The 17,854-nt window shown below is 38.8% G+C and overlaps 1 protein-coding gene across 6 annotated transcripts in view; it reads left to right on the top strand.

Moving 5' to 3' along the window:
* The first annotated feature begins 14,158 nt into the window (after window positions 1–14,158).
* Window positions 14,159–17,854, top strand: part of FAM184A (family with sequence similarity 184 member A) — a 61,205-nt gene continuing 57,509 nt past the window's right edge. For 2 of the 6 annotated variants that reach the window (XR_015795997.1, XM_088139984.1), the window contains exon 1: window positions 14,159–15,129. Coding sequence is in view for 5 of the 6 variants with exons in the window: in XM_088139984.1 (XP_087996110.1) it covers window positions 14,956–15,129 (174 nt within the window). In the remaining variant the exon portion in view is untranslated. The remainder of the gene's footprint in view (window positions 15,130–17,854) is intronic. The other 4 variants (XM_088139980.1, XM_088139968.1, XM_088139974.1 and 1 more) reach the window with 4 other exon arrangements.

Below are 17,854 nucleotides of genomic sequence, written 5' to 3'. Positions count from 1 at the left end.
ACAGAAACATATGGTGGGGAAATTTTTCTAAAATTACAGTAAGGAGTCCATCAAATGTTCTTAATGCAAAAATAAAAAACTTTTCTCATTTGGCTGCAGCAAAAATACAATATAATGCTCAGCAGATGGGTTCATGCCAAATTGCTTCCAAATAGCAGAGCAGTCACACAGTTCCATGTGTTAGAGCTTCATGGTATGAAAGCATAAAGTGTTTTGAGCAAGCAAAATGGATTTCTATCTACACAAGCAATACAGTGAATTCTCACTTAATGACAGTAATTGGAACCAGAATTTCTGTCACTAAGCGGCAGGGTCATAAAGTGCAATGTCACGCAACAGTGCTGTTTAGCAATAGCAGTTCCGGCACTTCCAGTTGCCATTGTTAAGTGAATCCTGCAGCATTGTTAAGCACAACATCACATGATCACCATTCACGACTCCCTGCAGCTTCCCATTGACTTGAGGTTGCAAATGGTGATCACGTGAATGTGGGACACTGGACCCTTGTAAGTACAAGGACCGGTTGTAAGTCCCACTCGTTCAGCACCGTCATAAGTTTGAACAGTTGCTGAATGAGTAGTTGCTAAATAATTGTTATACCCCTAACAATTCTCTGTTATTATAGTGCTTCATGCCATTCTGAACTATCTGCTCCACTCTTAGGGATGCAAAGGACTGAATTTTAGAAAAGGTTATCAGGAAAGACATTTGCCTGGTTTGCACAATATACAAAATATAAGCCATGATTTATAGACTGCAAAGGCCAGAATCAGAAAACATACTAAGCCAAAACCAAACAATCCACAATATAATAGAGCATGTTGTATGAATCTGTGTACTGAATGAAAAAAAAATCTTCTGATGATGGAGGTTTACATGCATAAGCTCTTCTCTAGCACTAGTAAAAAAAAATCCTACTATCTTGGTGGGACCTAGGTTTATTGGCACCATGACTGCTGGGGCTCAAGTTATGAAAGATAGAGAGCAATCAGTTTAGTGCACTTGATTTGCAAAACTGGCTACATCACTAATGCCAAAAGAGCTATTTGGCAAGATAAAAAACATCTCCTTTAAATTGACCTTGCCTCCTGGAGGCTTTATGGGCAGGCCCATGCAGGCTTTTTTGGCAAAAGTGCAGAAATGACCTGCTACTGCCTTCTGCTGGGATGCTTTTCAACTTCCCAATGTAGCCATGGAGGAATCCCATCCAAGCACTAACCAGGGCTAACCCTGCTTAGCTTCTGAGCTCAGATATTGCCATCCAGCTGAGAAATGGAACTGCTCCATGGTGCATTACAAAGAGGACCTCTGCCTAGTTCTCATTAGAAAATGAGTGTCCAATAGCTAAATATCACATAAAAGACTGGCATTTAGTTTATTTCCTATTGAAACAAACTATGAATAAGCAGCATATATCTTATGTGCCTTTAAAAAGTATAACTCATTTATTTAGATAGCTGGGACTGAGGAAAATTTATGCCCTTTCATTGATGCAGTGCCACTGTCACAAAATATAAACAAACAAACAAACAAAACAGGCCAAGGTAGAAATGTAAACAAGATACATAGATAATTAAGGTTGAATTTCATTCTCCTAATATCCAGAGGAGATTTCTCTTCCCCTCCCCAATACACTAACCGTGGCATCAGGTGGTCTATTGCCTTGCCTGATTTTTAGATATGCTTTTAAACTTTTAGTTTATTTTGGGGGGGAAAGGGTTAAAAGTCATCTAGTATGCATCCCCAATGTTCAGAAGACAATACTATGCCTACAATCTATTAAAAGCCAAATAAAAACAGTGTGATTTAGTCAATAAGACATATGACTTTGGGGTTTTTCAGGTAAGAGTCTGTACCCAAGATGTATCAAAGTGCCACCAAAGAGTTGAACTGTTTTGTTTTTCCCTCAAAACGGGTTCTGCACTAATTTTGAGACTAAGTAAACATACATCTCAAAATTTTCATGTATGTAAGTTCAAATACTGACTACACACAAAATAGTTTTATCTTCCATAACAGTAATTTCATTTTTATTATAACATCATTCATCAAATGACCAAAATCTAAACTAAACTCTAAGTTATATAAATACTGGGAAAATAAAATAAAATAAAAACAAAACCATAAATTCAAACTACCAACCCTTGACCATTTAGGAGTGTGTGTATTCAAGGACTGTGTGGGTTTTATCAACCTATCAGCACTATTATAAAGCATGACCTCACAAAGGAAAAAGATCTTGAGCTTGGGCTAAGCATCATAATAATATGAATATTAAACTATATTTAATATAGTTAAGGACTTGAACGCAGAATAAAAACTGGCTCATATTAGATAATGTAGGAAAGGCTAAACATGGAGTAAGGGAAAAAGAGATGAGAACTAAAGACAGGAAAGAAGATCAGCACTGAACTGAAAAGAGGAAATCAGTAGAGATGTGTAAAGAGGAATAGGCTCAAGGCAGGGAGCCTAACACCAAGAAGAAAGTGAGCCCTAGGCTAAACCTCTTGAAGTTCAGATGTTTGCTGAGGAATTTAAGTTTTAAGTTTAGGGACCTAAAATCCTACTCTTTCTCTTTGGAGTTCTGATTTTTCATTAAACCAAACAGACAAATGAGGTGGTTGATTGATGTTCACACATCTCTCTTGAATATGCTTACCTTTAACTTGTTCTATTATTGTGATGCTCTGTCTGTACTATGGCTTATGCCAACAATCTGCATAAAGTCATAATCATCTTCACTCATCAGGAACAGAAAAAAATAATTCAAATCCTTCCTATTCAATGCTGCAAACATTCTTTGATACTCTATGTCAGTTTTCAGGGAAACATGTTAGATAAATGCATTTTAAACAGAAATCACTTTAAGTAGTGCAACATGAAAATCTTGCTTTCCAAACCAGTGTGAATCATTGCCATTTATGGTGTACTAAAGAGTTAAAGAAAAATGGAGTGCATTCCTAAACATATTTATTCTGGTGTAAGTCAGAATTGAGTTCAATGGAATTTCTCTGATATACATGTTTTAAGATGGCATCCATAATATTTGTTGCTATGATTTATTCATTTATTCATGTTTATGTCCTGCCTGAATCCTGGTGGATTCTGGAAATGGATTACATAATCTTAAACTAATCTTTCTAATAAGTCTTCTGAGCCGTAGGAAGAGTAGGCATAATTTCAAGGCCAAATCCAACCCCTTTTATTCTAATGGTTAATATTCCAGGCATTTTCTTTTCCTAGTAAAATGGTTAAGATGTGATTCACACTTTGACAGAAATCCTAAAAAAGAGCAAAATGTTTATATTAGCTACTCATAACTAGACCATTTTGCTGTTTTCTCGAGATTGAATTGGAAACGCATGTTGTAGGCTGATTTCTGTCAGTTTAAAAACAATCTAAATTGGAAACAAAGATTGAATTGAACTTTTCTAATACAGTACTAACTACTTATAACCATTACTACAAAGAAAATAACACTATATCACATAACAGAACAATACCCCTATTACTGACCATATGATCATCCCATCTAAGGTTTTAGTCATAAGACTAGTGATTTATTTGCTTGAAATTAATTGTATGTTCATTGTTCATGCACATCCCATTATTTTAGTTGCACCTAAGATAAGAGTTCCTCTATAAGTTATATCCTGTGTCTACATATACAGTATGTATACATATTAAGAGACAAAGATGGCTGTGTATAACGGTAGCTTCTGCCCATTTAAAAAAGTGAGAGTGGATGTCAGGGCCAGCCCAAGAACAATGACGAGACAGTCCAGTCCAATATAGTTCCTTTATTAGCTCGCTCCTAACAGACAGAATCTCACCAGACTCAACCTATGCTAAAGCAACTACAATTAAATTGATTAATTGTATATGTATGTGTGGTTACGTTGTACTTTGTGAGCCGCCCAGAGTTCCCCATTGGGGGGAGATGGGTGGAGAATAAATCCAATGTTGTAGTAGTAGTACTATTCTAAAGCAACTAGTGGATATACCCTGTGACTCTAGGATGGGGCTGTCCTCATCGTCTTTGTCTTTCCACGTTCCTGCTGTGGACTGAGAAAGCGCTTGCTCTGGAATGTTCCCCCTCCCTCCTGATAACCTCAATCCTCCACTCCAGTATCTTCCTCGCTCATGCCATCCATTACAGTGGGTTAGGGTTAGGGTTAGGGTGAGATACTTAAGTAAAACAGAAAGAGAGGATCAATAATGAATGGATGATGAATTCATGAATATAGATTGGATACAAAAACTAATACAAAAGGTGGTTTGGTCATATAGAGAATGAATGTGGACTGGATCAGGCACCTAGAGTTGTTCAGATGAGATGGGCAGCCATACAAATTGAATTAATAATAATAATCATAGAAGCAGCAAAAGCAGAACATTTCTATTTATTTGTTTATTTATTTATTTCTCCTGCCTTTTCCTTACAATCCCTTACCTTGTTCTGTACTTTTATAACATTGCTCACCTGAATGGAACTAGCATGGTAGATATGTATATATATAATTATATTGAGATTATTGCATTACCATAGTTAAATGCTTCTTCAGTATATGTTCCTACTCTAAAACAGTATGTGTCTTAATTTTAACTTTTACAGTGCATCACATGAAGAGAGCTAATAAAAGTGAAGGATTTGATTTCTAAGCTTCAACTTCATGGATTTTCCAAGATTTAAATCACTATGGACCAATGCAGAGATAACAGATGTTCCTTTTAAATTTAAGAGAAAAGAGAATGGAATCGTGGACTCTCCATTTGAGAACTAGCCTCCTGTCTCAGGCATTTTCAATGGCACAAAAGTGAATCATAAATTAACATCTTTTCCTTACCCCTCTAAATCATATCCAGGGTTTATTCACCCTGGAAAAATGACAAAAGTGAATAACAACAACAACAACAACAATAAAGAACAGAATGCTATTTAATTAAATCAGACTTTAGGTTTTACAAAAGTGGCTGAGGCTTGTCTTCTTGTGTAAGGTTCATGAGTCCATGTAGTAGCTGCCATAATTGATTGCATGTGTGTAAGTGGCCTCTTTTGCAGCTTGATGAATAGAAGTGGCATTCAGCATTAGGTTATCTTTACTGGTCTTTCAAAAGATAGCTCTTTGGAATTGAAAAAAATGCATTTAGAGTTGCTGCACAACAGTTGCCCCAAAATTGTATTGAACGTAGAGTAAAATATAAAAATCTGGAAAAGGCAATGTTTTGTACAAGAAAACTACGGTACAAGAAATAAGGCTGTAAAAAACTATGCCCTGCATTATGTGGATGTTCATATGATATACCTTCAGGTTCAGCTTCATATGGAATGTTGAAATGAATATGAAATGTGGCTTACAAGCCTGAAAAAACTGAAACTGATCGGACCCAGGTGTTTGTACGCATCACATTTAAATGGTCACTAATGAAAATTTGGGAGGCAAAGCTGCGCTTCTGCATCTGTACAGCAAAATAATAATAAATGTGTAAATATGAAAAAAAAAATCCAACCCTTTCATCTTCTGTTATTGAATGGAACTTTGAAGTCAAACCTGAAGTTTTGCATCTTTTTGCCAGGTTTGTGCTGCAGACTTACTAGGCAATTAGTGGCATTAAAGCTGAACTGAATTACCAACTCAGGGGTGAATGTGCATGCAGCTGCTGTCTTGGCTGGCTGGCTGGACTCTGGAGTGGTAGAATTAGTCAGGAGAGGTTACTGAATCCAACCCCTGCTTAGTGCAGAAATCCAAAGATGCTCTGTGTCAGAACACATCTAATGAAGGGGAACCCACTCCCTCTGGGGAACTAATTCCACCGTGAATTGCTCTTACGGTTCGGACATTTGTTTGTTTGTTTTCCTAATGAGTCATATAACCTACCTTCCTTTGACTTTAATCCCTTATTCCATGTCTGGCACTCTGAAATGAGTGAGACCATGTTTTGATTTTCTGTCTGACATCTTTTCAAGGATTTGAGGAGTGTTGACATAATTGTACAATTTTCAAAATTCATTATGCAGTAATATGTTGTATCTATAGAGGCAAGTATGTGTAGCTCAGGGCTGAACTGTGGAGTCCTTGGGGTTCTCTGACCTTGGCTCTTTTCTTGCAAACATTTCATTACCTGGCTAGGTAACATCTTCAGTGCAAGAATGGGATGGGGTTTGCTCTCTGTTTATATACTGTGGCATGCCCTGCCAGTGTTGGTGGGGGTGGCAGTTTTGTTTTTATTTTTTCCTCTGGTAGTTCCTTGATTAGGGTATTGTTCACTACTTGATTGTGTGCCTGGTGGTAACCTCCACTTATCTGGGTGATGATTGCTGGTGAGGAGATCTTCTGGTCTTTTCTATTGTCTCTTTTGAATAGTGCATAGATGCTGTTTATCTCTATGTGTCTGTTGATTGCTGCCTTGTCTGAATACCAAGCTTCTAAGAATTCCCTTGCATTTTTGGATTTAGCTTGGTTTAAAATGCCGACAGTTTCCCAGTTAAAACTATGGTTAAGTCTGTCCATGTGTTGTGAGATTAAGGAGTTTTACAAACAGGAGTTGTTGTATCTGTTTAATACAGTACCACCAAAGAATGGTACTTTGTATCAACTTAGCTCCCAGTTAACAAAAGCACAAAATTTATAGCAAATGAAGCTTTCTTAGAATATTCAGGAATCTTGCATTTCCATGTTCAATTGAGGTTAGTAGAAAAAGAATGAAGTATCTGTTCCCAAGTAATTGGAAATGGGATGAGATCTATAGAATTCCAGCCTGACAATTTGTTATAAATAGCTGCTGCTTGTACCTAGTTCATAATTTTTAAGGGTTGCATAGTTCCACTCACTGTGTATATGCTATTTAGCATATCCTAATGAGAGGTTGAATATCCCACATCCAAAATGATTAAATTGCGTTTTAGTTCTTATTTCCCACTAGAGGGCAGTAATTACATTCCCTAACAACTTTTCTATTCATTATATGGGAATCATAAAGCTGTTCTCTTGCAATTCCAAACATGTCAATTGACATGCGTGTCTCACTGAGCTCAGTGGATCATATTCTCCAGTATGTCACAAGTGTCTTGCTGTAGTAATTTAAGCACTGTCTTCACTGTATGAATGACTCAGAAGTCCTATTCTCTTTAAGAGTGGGGTAAGTCCATGTAAACTCTGTTTGCAATCCTATTCGGCATGACCCCAACAAAAACATTTTTCTCATACCAAAGGGAGAGAAAAAAAATAGTTCCTTAGAAGCATTCTGGATGTGAGAGTGTTTTACTAATCTCTTGTAAAAACATAACAGTCTAGGAAAAATGCAACTATTATACACACTGTTTTAAAAAAAGCACAGTACTGTAATCCATTATATAGCCACATTGAAGAAATATTGAAACAACATTTTCAGGTGAAAATATACATCTGTTCACATATACATCCATTCTTGTAAGTAATATGATTCGCAACAAATTTGCCACCTATGTTTGTCAAACTATCTGGATGAATTTGCACAAGATGCTAAGCCAAAATTGCTGCTAAATTCAGTTCCGATTCAAATTCTGGCTTATGCATCCTGAAAGTGCACTGTCGCTATTTGCCCAATTGTTTTGTTTGGCAATCCTATAAGCCAGAGAGGCTAAGACAGTGGACAACTCAGCATCTTACCAGGTTAATACTCTATCCAAATCAAGATCCTAACTTCTCTCTTCTTTAATAGCCCAAGTGTTAGCGTTAGCAGATCCAGTTATAGGAGATGTAACAAGCCATGATCCAGATCCAGATATAACATTAAGTTTTTTGGCCTTATTTCTGGTTAATTTTTATGCTGATCTATGACCATAATAAAGATTTGATTTGATCTGGTTAGTTTTAACTGAAGTGAGTTGGTATCTTAGAAAGGCACAGCTGAAAACACTTCGGGGGCAGGGTGGCATTCCACAGATGAATGGAAATTAGATGTGTTGAGTCTGGGAGAAGTGTAATATATCTGTAATTTTTATTTTTACCCAGAAGACAAACACACATGCATGCACGTACACACACACACACAATTCAACCACTGATACTGTACTATGTTTTGCAGCTGCATTTCAGCAACAGTCTTAACAAAAATCATAAAAAAGAGATCACAAAAAAGAGATACACACAATTTGCAGGTTGCTCATTCCTATTAACAACAATTTGTTGGGCAATAAGCCAAAGAGAATTATTGGTTTATGACTGATTAGTCTATCAGAATAAGTTTACTGGTTAGCACAAATCAGGATTCTTGGTAATTCTGGCTTAGCATTTCATACATACAAATGTGGCTTTTGTTTTGACTTCACACCAATGCAGGATAACAATGAATGCATTTATAGCATGTTTACAGGCATTTGCAGGATGCTGTTTTGGGCTGGCAATTCATCTTACTTTCCTCAATTGTTTGGCCCAGTTTTCTCAATTTGGGAAAAACTCCTGACTATCTATTGCTTGTTTTACAACAGGACTTCAGCAAGCCTAAAAAATTATTGGAGAATGCCCCTCCAATCAGGTCTAGAGCTTCAGAAATCAGATGTTGGAATTAGAGGACAGTTTGATTTTCTTTTCAGCTTGGCTTTTCATTTGCACAATCCTAGATTCAGGGCAAAGTTCTGTTGAGTTGGTGCTTGTTTCCAAGTACAGTGGTACCTCGGTTTACGAACTTAATTCGTTCCGTGACTCTGGTCGCGACCCAAATTGGTCGCAACCCAAAGCAAATTCAGTTTCTTTGGAGCCATGCTAAGAAGCACACCAAAAACCTTCCAAAACGCCACAAAACACACCACAAGCCTCACTGAACGTCTCCTTGCTACCACGATCTCGCCCACAGGAAGTCGCGACCGCGTGTCAGCAGGGAAAATGGCCGCGTATCCTGTTCGTACCCTGAGGCGGAGTTCGCAAACTGAAGCAAAATTTTGCGGCCGGAGCTGGTTGTAACCCGAAAAGTTCGTTAACAGAAGCGTTCGTAACCCGAGGTTCCACTGTAAATGGTCAGAGAAGTTTCTTTGGTTCCTTTAGTTTTCAGCCTGAGAAGATGATAGAAATGCAGCAGAGGAGGAGAAAAAGGTGCATCATTTATGCTGCATGCAGTTTTAAAAGCTTTTTTCCCCTTTCTTCCAAAGCATTACAGGGTGCCGTTCTACTGGACAAGCCTGTCTCTTGAAAAACTATTTTCCCCATTTAATATGGGTTCGACTGTAGAAGGACATACTTGAGCTTTTTGATGGAAGGATTTACTGTCCCTCCCAAGGAAAAAATAAGTTTTCCTTACGTATATTAACTTAATCAGGGATTTCCTTAGTGATATTTTTCTTAGTAAGTAAAATTAACCATAGATTCAAAGCAGTTAAACAACAATTGGAGAGGACAAACAAGCAATGTTCTATATCAGATTATTCAAGGAATACAAATAAAGGCTAGATTCAGTTAACAAATTCTCACAAACAAAATGGTGGCCACTCTATTTCCCCTCCAAATCAATTTCTCTTCATCTTTAAAATATAGCCAGGAAAAACAATGGACTTCTTGTGATATAGATCATTTCACAATTTCTTTTCAATTTGTTGATGGAATATTTCTTCCCAGTCAAATTTTTCCATAAGAATATAAGAACTGAATCTGACAAAAACAGAAAATACAAAATACATACATACATCCTACATACATCCTATTCTCATGTTGGCCAATTACAGTTCTGTAAGAAACCCTTAGAGACTTCCTATAGTATATTGAGAGATTCATTGCTTTTAATTCTCAAAGCAATATACAGCTATCATAATGAATAACCATGAATAGCCTTCATTAATTTTGTTTAATCCCCTTGTAAAGCTATCTAAAGAGATGGGCATCAATATATCTGGTGGTAGTGAATTCTGTAGTCTAATAACGCTATGTGAAGTACAGTACTTTGTTTTTCCTCTTCCAATTCCCCACCATTCACCTTCATCAGATGATTCTGAGTTTTAGTAATATGAACTCTATTCAGACAATAACATGTTGAATTCAACATGGGAGGAGGATTGAAGATCTCTACTGCTCTCTGAGTCATGTAAGAGGCCATCTTCACTGCTACTGTCAGCATTTGGGAGCCTTTGCATATATAGGAAGGTTTCTATACAGGCTTCCTCTATGAGACCCAAAGTTCTGTCTCATGTAGAATTATTCAGGTGTGGTGGAAGACTCCTTGCTGCAGACAATCATATGGTATCTGTGGACATTTGCTGTTTAGTATCATTTATGATGTGACAGAAAGGGGAGGGGGGCTGCTTCTCTCTGAGCATTTTGCCTGAGCAGGGATAATGGGTGTAAGAGAAACTTAGCTCTATTTTCTCTTCATCATGCATAATTGTATGCAATATTATCATACCTCACCCTATTCCAAAGATTATACTATACTGTCGTGCTAATATTCCTCCAGCCTTTACATGATTTTATTTGTGCTTTTCTCAACCTTTTCTAAGTCTCTAATACCTCTTTTAAGGTGTTATGTCCAAAGTGGTATACACTATTCCAATTATGATAACATCAGCTTTATTTTAATTCCTTTCCCCAAATAATCCCCAACCTGTAATATGCCTATTTCACAGCCTCTGTTCAATGTCTCAAGCTTAGAAAATAAATACTTTTACATTTCACTAATTTAAGTATGTGTGTATGTAACTAGCTCTTCCACTGAAATAAGTAAAATGCAGAACACTACCAAATTGTACTTACTGTGCGATTCCAACCTCAAAGTACCATAACAAAATCAAACACACTTGCTCTTTTCTTTTACAATTTGTAGCCATAATAGCTTCAAACTATGACCTTTAGGTAAAGGTTTTTTAATAGTAAGAGACACTCAGATTTCTTACCATTACAATCTAGGGTCTCCAACAGTGTCAATTAACACTGTAAGCTGCAGAACACATTTATGTGTTCCAAAAGTTCAAAAAAGAAGCTATAATTAATATTCAATAAATATCATTTATTCAATAATATTTGAGACAAATGGTATTCAGGGCAATCAAATAATAAGCAATTTATAGAGAATGTAGCATAAAGAACTTTTGAGGCTAAAAGCATACCAGGCAATCAAATAAGAAACTATTAATCATCTGTGAGAATTTAGCACCTTATTCAGTTCAGTTCGGCCAAGGAATTTAGAGAGCTGCATATTTAATTTAGCGAGACAGAGAAGTTCAGAAGGCAGCAGGGGAAATGGGGGATGTTTCAAGAAATGTTTCACTTTACCCAGGGGGCAGTTATAAAAAAGCATGCAGAAAGAGAAACATAGCAACTCTTGCCACCAAAAAGTAAGTCAAACATTTTGAAGCTTTCTATCACAGTAAGGTGGGGGAAAAATTACAAGCTATAGCATCCACACATATGCATGCATACACAAATAAGCTAACAAGGAGCATCTTTTGCACCTTATCACACCACTTGGAAAGAAGAATAAAATAGAATGTTTCTCACCTGAAGAGGGAGAGAGAGAGGAAGAATCATCTTTTGCTTGTAGTTTGTGTAGAGTTCTGGCTCTCAAAGATCAATGTTAGATGGATCTTCCAACAGTTAGACGGAAGAAAGATAGAAGCTCCCTATTAATAGCTACTTGTCAGGGCTTTTTGGTTGGGTCTGCCTGATGTACCCAAGATGTTATCTTGGTTTGTCCCAGATTTCCCCTGTTCTCCCAAGGCACATGCTGGATAACCATTTGTTGTGAATATTTTAATTTGTACTGTTGCAAGGAGCAGAGGGTTGGATTCAATTGCCTCAATGGCCCTTCCAATTCTATAGTCATATGACTCTTATTGTAATTATCAATCATGTTCAGGTTCAACATCGACAAAGTTGAGATCTTGGATTTTCGTCCTGGCCACTCTTCCCTGGCCATCCTTTCCCCAGTCTTCTTTCTGCCCTCCATTTGCTTTCAAGATTGCTCCAGGCTTTCTTTACAGCCATTTGTATACCAGCAACTGCTGAAGCCTGTAATTTCCATCTAACACAAATTTATGAAGGAGAATTTTGGAGGTCAAGCTAAAGCCCCTAATTCAAATGCATCCTCACAGGGAAACTAAACTGTCAGCTCGGCCATAAAACATTTGGAAGGCTAAAGAATGCTGATAGGCTGGAAAAAGAAACTAGGAGGCAAACACAGACTTTGGGAATCTGGAACAGTTTGAGAATTCTTATAACAGTAACTCTCCATAAAAAAACTACATTCATGAAATACTGCATTTTTGCTCTTTCAAAACCCCCATTATCTTTGTAGTCCTGCTCCCCCTACCACTTACTAATGCCCTAATGGCCTCACTGACATCACTAGATACATGATGTGCTATATCTGATCAAATACTCTACAATTGTTTATACTAAATCAAATACCCTGCTGCTATACCCATTCACATGTATACTCTAATTTGCAAAGATCTATAAAGAAGGACTGTAACCTCTGCCCCTTTTAGGCCTGTCTTTGCCTTCAATTTATGTTTCAATGTAACAGTGTCCTGGTCTCCAGTTCAAACATACTCCTGTTAGAAATTCTCCTGTACTTGTGTGCAGCATCATGATGCAAATACAAAAGGTCAAGGCTTGCATTATGACATTATGCCATGTGGTTTGTCCTTTTGCTGTCATTGTGACTGCAGAGACTCTGAATGTGAGATCCCCAGTCTTTTACTCTATGGATTCAGACCTCCCATCAGAATCATTAAAGCAGCCACATCTTTTCTCATGCTGCTTCTAAAGCTGTTCCCAGTTTCCATGTGTATGTGCACACATACATACAAAGCCTCTTTCCTGAGGCAAAAGTACTGGTTCTTCTTCATCTCTCAGTGGTCTTCAATCATGGCATCCTTCTGGACCAGCGATGTGGTTTTGGGCAGAAGGCACAGTGTTGTGGTAGTTTTCCTCCTTTATCCCTGACCAGTTCCCATCAGTGTTGACTTGTGGGGAGAGGTCCAGCCTGAAGCCCTTGGTTTGCAGGGTGCCTAAGGCTCAACACTCTTACCTCTCCTGTTTAACATCTTCATGGAAATGCTGGATATCATCCCCTACATGGGGTTAGGGATCATCAGTATGTTAATGATACTCAACCAAATATCTCAACCCCTGGTCAGTTATGCCAATACTGACATAACTACCCCTGGTCTTGTCCCAATACTTCGAGGCTGTTCAGATCTGGATGGGGAAGGGCAGGCTTAAATTTAACCCTGACAAGACTGAGAGCTAGGGGTGCATGGTTCTTCTGGTACTAGAGATTCTCTATGATTCTGAATGAAGTAGCACTTCCCCTTACAGAATTGGCACACAATTTGGGGGTCCTCCTGGACTTAAAGCTCTTGCTCAAAGAGCAGGTGGCAGCTGTAGCCAGAAGGGCTTTCACACAGATTCATCTGGTATGCTAAATGTGCCCTTTCTTGGACTGGGAGTCCCTTCTCATGGTCACTCAGGTCTTGGTCACCTTGTAATGTACTCTACCTGGGACTGCTTTTGAAGACCACTAGGAAACTACAGCTGATCCAGACCACAGAAGTGTCAGCAGTTCTAGGCTCACCTCAGTACACCCATGTAACACTTCTGCTATGTGAGCTGCACTGGTTATCAGTGAGCTTCCACATACAATTGGATGGCCTTATAAATCTAATAAATAAAGTTGCTTTTGTAACCATTAAAACCAAGGTGCTTCATTCATGCTGCAGCTCTTCAAAGCATTTGCACAACATAGCTGAGGGCAGCCTCTCCTAGACTGCTCCCGCCTGAGAAGGATGTGTAGTTCTCCTCCTTTCAAAGTAGTAAGAGCCACGTAAAACCCTGAGAGCGGGGGAGAAAGATTATCTTTCTTGGCGACTACTGATCACGGAGACCGGAGGAGCCTCAGCCTAGTAACACTGTTACACCTGTCGCCGTTGCCGCAGCCCAAGAAACAAAGCTGGCTGCTCCTGCGCATGACGCCAGGAGGGGGGAGGGAGCGGCAGATTCCAGAGAGACATCAGAAACGGCCCAGAGGGATTCCTTTTCTTACCTCCTCCCCACCCGACCCTTAGCGCGGATGTATCTACGGGTGGCGGGCGCGAAGCTCCTCGTTCCGGCGAGCGTTTCATTTTTAAAAAGCCTCTTTCCGAGGTTCTGAAAGGGGGCGGAGACTAGAGGCTAGCAGAGCCGGAAATGACGCTACCTGCACGGTGTAAACAGTTTGGTGGGACCCTGGTAACCGTCGGTTCGCGACTGTGGTCTGGAGCGCGAGGGGGTGACTAACAGTCGCCTCGGCTTCCTGGGCTGTGCCTGCGGCTTCTTCTGTTCTCTGTGCGTTAAGAAGAAGGGAGCCCTGGAAGCGCAGCCCGACTGAAGAAAGGAGCTCTGCTTAGGATCCCACTCCTCCCGCGGGACCTAAAAGAGGGTCTCGTGGGGAGCGGTGCTCCTGTGAGGGAAGAGCGGAGACCGCCTTTCCCCCTGCCCGCCCCTACTCCTCGTCATCTCTCGACGGGAGAAAGGAAACGACGGCTGGGGCATCCCGGGGGGGTGGGGGGGCTGCTTTTATACGTCCGTGGAACGGAAACTCACATTTTTTATTCCCCAAATGCCCGTTTCCCTCACCAGGGCGGAACAGGGGAGGAGGAGGCTGCAGGCCCCTTGCTTTTCCTTCTCTTCCATCCTCCCAGCCAAGTAGGACAATGATGCAGAAGAGGCCAAAATGACCACTTAGGCTGAAAAGAGAACGGCAGTAAGGGCCAGGTGCTGCTTTTGTGTGCATGTGTGCGCGCGTGTATTTGTCCCTGAAAGAAGGGGAGGAGGGTGAGAAGGTATTTTGACCTCCCTTCTTTCCTTTTGGTGCCTTCCCTTTTTTGCCCAAAGCACTAGTTCTCTGTCTCTATCCTCCTTCCCTTCCCCACATTTGCTTATCATCCTCGCTATCCTCTTCCTCCCCTGGTCCCTGGCAGATCTGTTAACAGGGTCTCTGCTGTGGAAGATGGCGACACCAGGGATGAGCTGGCAGCAGCACTATTACAGCGGCAGCTCCTCGACCAGCACTGGTAAATTCAACACCACCTCTTCTTCCTCAGTGACGTCCTCCCAGTTCGGCATGGAATACAACCATGATCTCCATCTCAAAATGAGCAAGAAAATAGCTCAGCTAACCAAGGTAGGAGAGTGTCCTCTATCCTCCCAAGTCTTTTCCTCCTTAGTATTTCTTTCGCTCACTCATGTTATTTGTTTTTATATGTATCTTGGAAATGTGTACTTCAAACTTTGCATAGGTTGAAAGAAAATAATCATTTGACTGAACATCTGAATCTGTCAAGATTCTTTTAATGGAAGGATAATTGCACAGTGGCTATTCTGTCATTTATTAAAGAGCATCCTGGCAGTAGATATGTTCTTCTCTGGGATTCTGTTTCTTTCTCCCAACTGAGTATATGATGGCCTCTGGATAGGTGGAGGGAATGAAAGTTGCAGTCTAAGATGTATTTACAGTGGTAAACTTCACTGAACATAGTGGAATTTGACAAAATGTAGCATCAGATTGTATGTTTGTATGCCTGATAGCCAATGATGCATAATTGTATATATTTTAATTGTTGCTTTTATATTAGCATGTAAAAATGCTTGATATTTTCATTTTCAATAACTTATTTAAGTTCTGTTGTATTTTTTTTCTTTTGTAAGGATTCTAAGAATTTTCTAGTTGAACTTTGTCATGTCTACAGCTATTGTTTTGTCTGAGAACTGCTATTCATGCAAATCTCGGCAGTTTTCAAATATCAAAATAAATAAGTTTGCCTTTAGAAAGGAATCAGTAGGACAAAGCTCTCTTTGGAAAGAGTTTCATAATCCCAACCTACTACACTAAGGCATTTGCCCTGATAGAGGTTCATGTAGCCTGTCATTTAGATGTAATTTGGAACAAGTGTCATTAGAAGATCACAAGCAATATATTCCAGCAATCACATTTCTGGGTATAACTGCAAGATTTATTTTATGTATTTATTTTCTACACATTGTAGGAGACTACTGTGTACACACATGCCTATCAATATTGATAATGTGCAGGAATATTTTTCAAGGATATAAATTGCTCTTATAATCTAGCCATAGTTTGATAGGCTTGGTAAAGTTAAAATATATATTAACCAAGCTCAGCTAATGTATACTTTCCTTCCCAAACCTGGTGCCTTCAGATGTGTTCAACTACAGCTGCTATAATCAGTAGATAATTCAACCATATGTTTAATTCCCGACACATCTGGAGGCACTAGATTCCAGAAGCCTGATGTATACAAAAATTGTTCAATTTGTGGTAAGCTTGGTATGTTAATTGCAGCATTGTTTTTATGAAGCAAGTCTGAAGGACATTGGTATTTTGGGGCAGCTGTGTTTGAAAAAAGGGTTAATGATAATTAAAATGGTTGAATCTGTTTTATAAATATGATGTTAACTTTTGTTTGTATCAGAAATGCCCAGTGTTTATTCAAATGATAGTTGATTGCTTTGATTTTTCTTTCTTGGTTGACCATTGGACTTCATTGGCTTTAGTTTATACTCTTAATACAAGTACAGTACAATTCACAACTACATTTTACATTTTAAAGAGGCAGCCATTTACCAAGCCTTTATAAACTTGTCTATGTGAAATGTCAGATTCAAAGGTAATATGGCTCCAAATACAACTGCTAGAACTAAGAGTGGGTGAGGAATATTTTTAAATCTTACATAGGCATTTCTCCAAAGCACCTAATTAGCTTTGGTTTCATGTTAAATACTGGATGAGATTATTCTAGCTATATTCAGATTTAATATACTATAGTGTCTATAAATATGAGTTTCATAGTATCAACTCTGCGTAATGTGGAAATTCTTGAGCAACTTTTTAAAAAGGTTATTTAGAATGCAAAACGTATTGACATTTAATGCGTGATGAGGAGAAATTGATATGCCCAGTGGAGAATATGTTATATTTATTCTTATTTGTTTAAATTACTGAGACTCAAATAAACAATTTATGCTTATTAAAAGTTCCAGTTAAAAGTATGGTCATACAATAAGCTCAAAATCATTGTTATATTCCAGCTGATTTTCTGGCACTTCAGATTTATTTAGTTTATTCTCCTGAATCTGATGAAAAGTTACTTTTACAAAGGAGCCTGTGTTATGCTGGCTCTGTGTACAGTGCGTCCACCACCACTAGGCAGCACATTACTCTAATTGAATTCTGTCTAATTACTCTACCACCAGCCACTGCAGGGAGTCAGTTTAGGTACTCATTTGGTTTATTTTATCCTACAATCCTTGAGATAAGGTTAAGCTTTCTTCTGGGAAAAGGAGAGCAGAAGAAACTGTAGGACCTCACTAATGATATTTATCTTTAATCTGGGTTAGGTGCTGTAGCCTAAGGCATAAAAAAAATCCAGAATCTTTCATAAGGTTGGCAGATGACCAGAATTGTGCTGAACAGTACAGATTTTTTGTCCTTTTCCACCCTCTGCTTGATTTTACCCTGTCTGTCTTTTTTGTCTGCTGTGTTTTGTTTCCTCTACCACTGAGCATATGAGAGCCAATTTGGTGTAGTGGTTAAGGCATCAGGCTAGAAACTGGTAGACCATGAGTTCTAGTCCTGCCTTAATCACAAAGCCAGCTGGGTGACTTTGGGCCAGTCTCTCTCAGCCCTAGGAAGTGAGTTATGGCAAACCACTTCTGAAAAGCCTTGCCAAGAAAACTGCAGGGACTAGTCCAGGTAGTTGCCAGTAGTCAAAAACTGACTCAGTGGTACCAAATATATATATAGAGAGAGAGAACCAAAAGTATATATATATATAGAGAGAGAACTAAAAATATATAGAGAGAGAGGTACCAAAAATATAGAGAGAGAA

Source organism: Python bivittatus, unplaced genomic scaffold (assembly GCF_059951505.1).
Source record: "Python bivittatus isolate LINGU-HERP-01145 unplaced genomic scaffold, Pbiv_v1 ctg000020_np1212, whole genome shotgun sequence".
Classification (NCBI taxonomy): domain Eukaryota; kingdom Metazoa; phylum Chordata; class Lepidosauria; order Squamata; family Pythonidae; genus Python; species Python bivittatus.
This window is presented reverse-complemented; position numbering and strand designations above follow the sequence as displayed.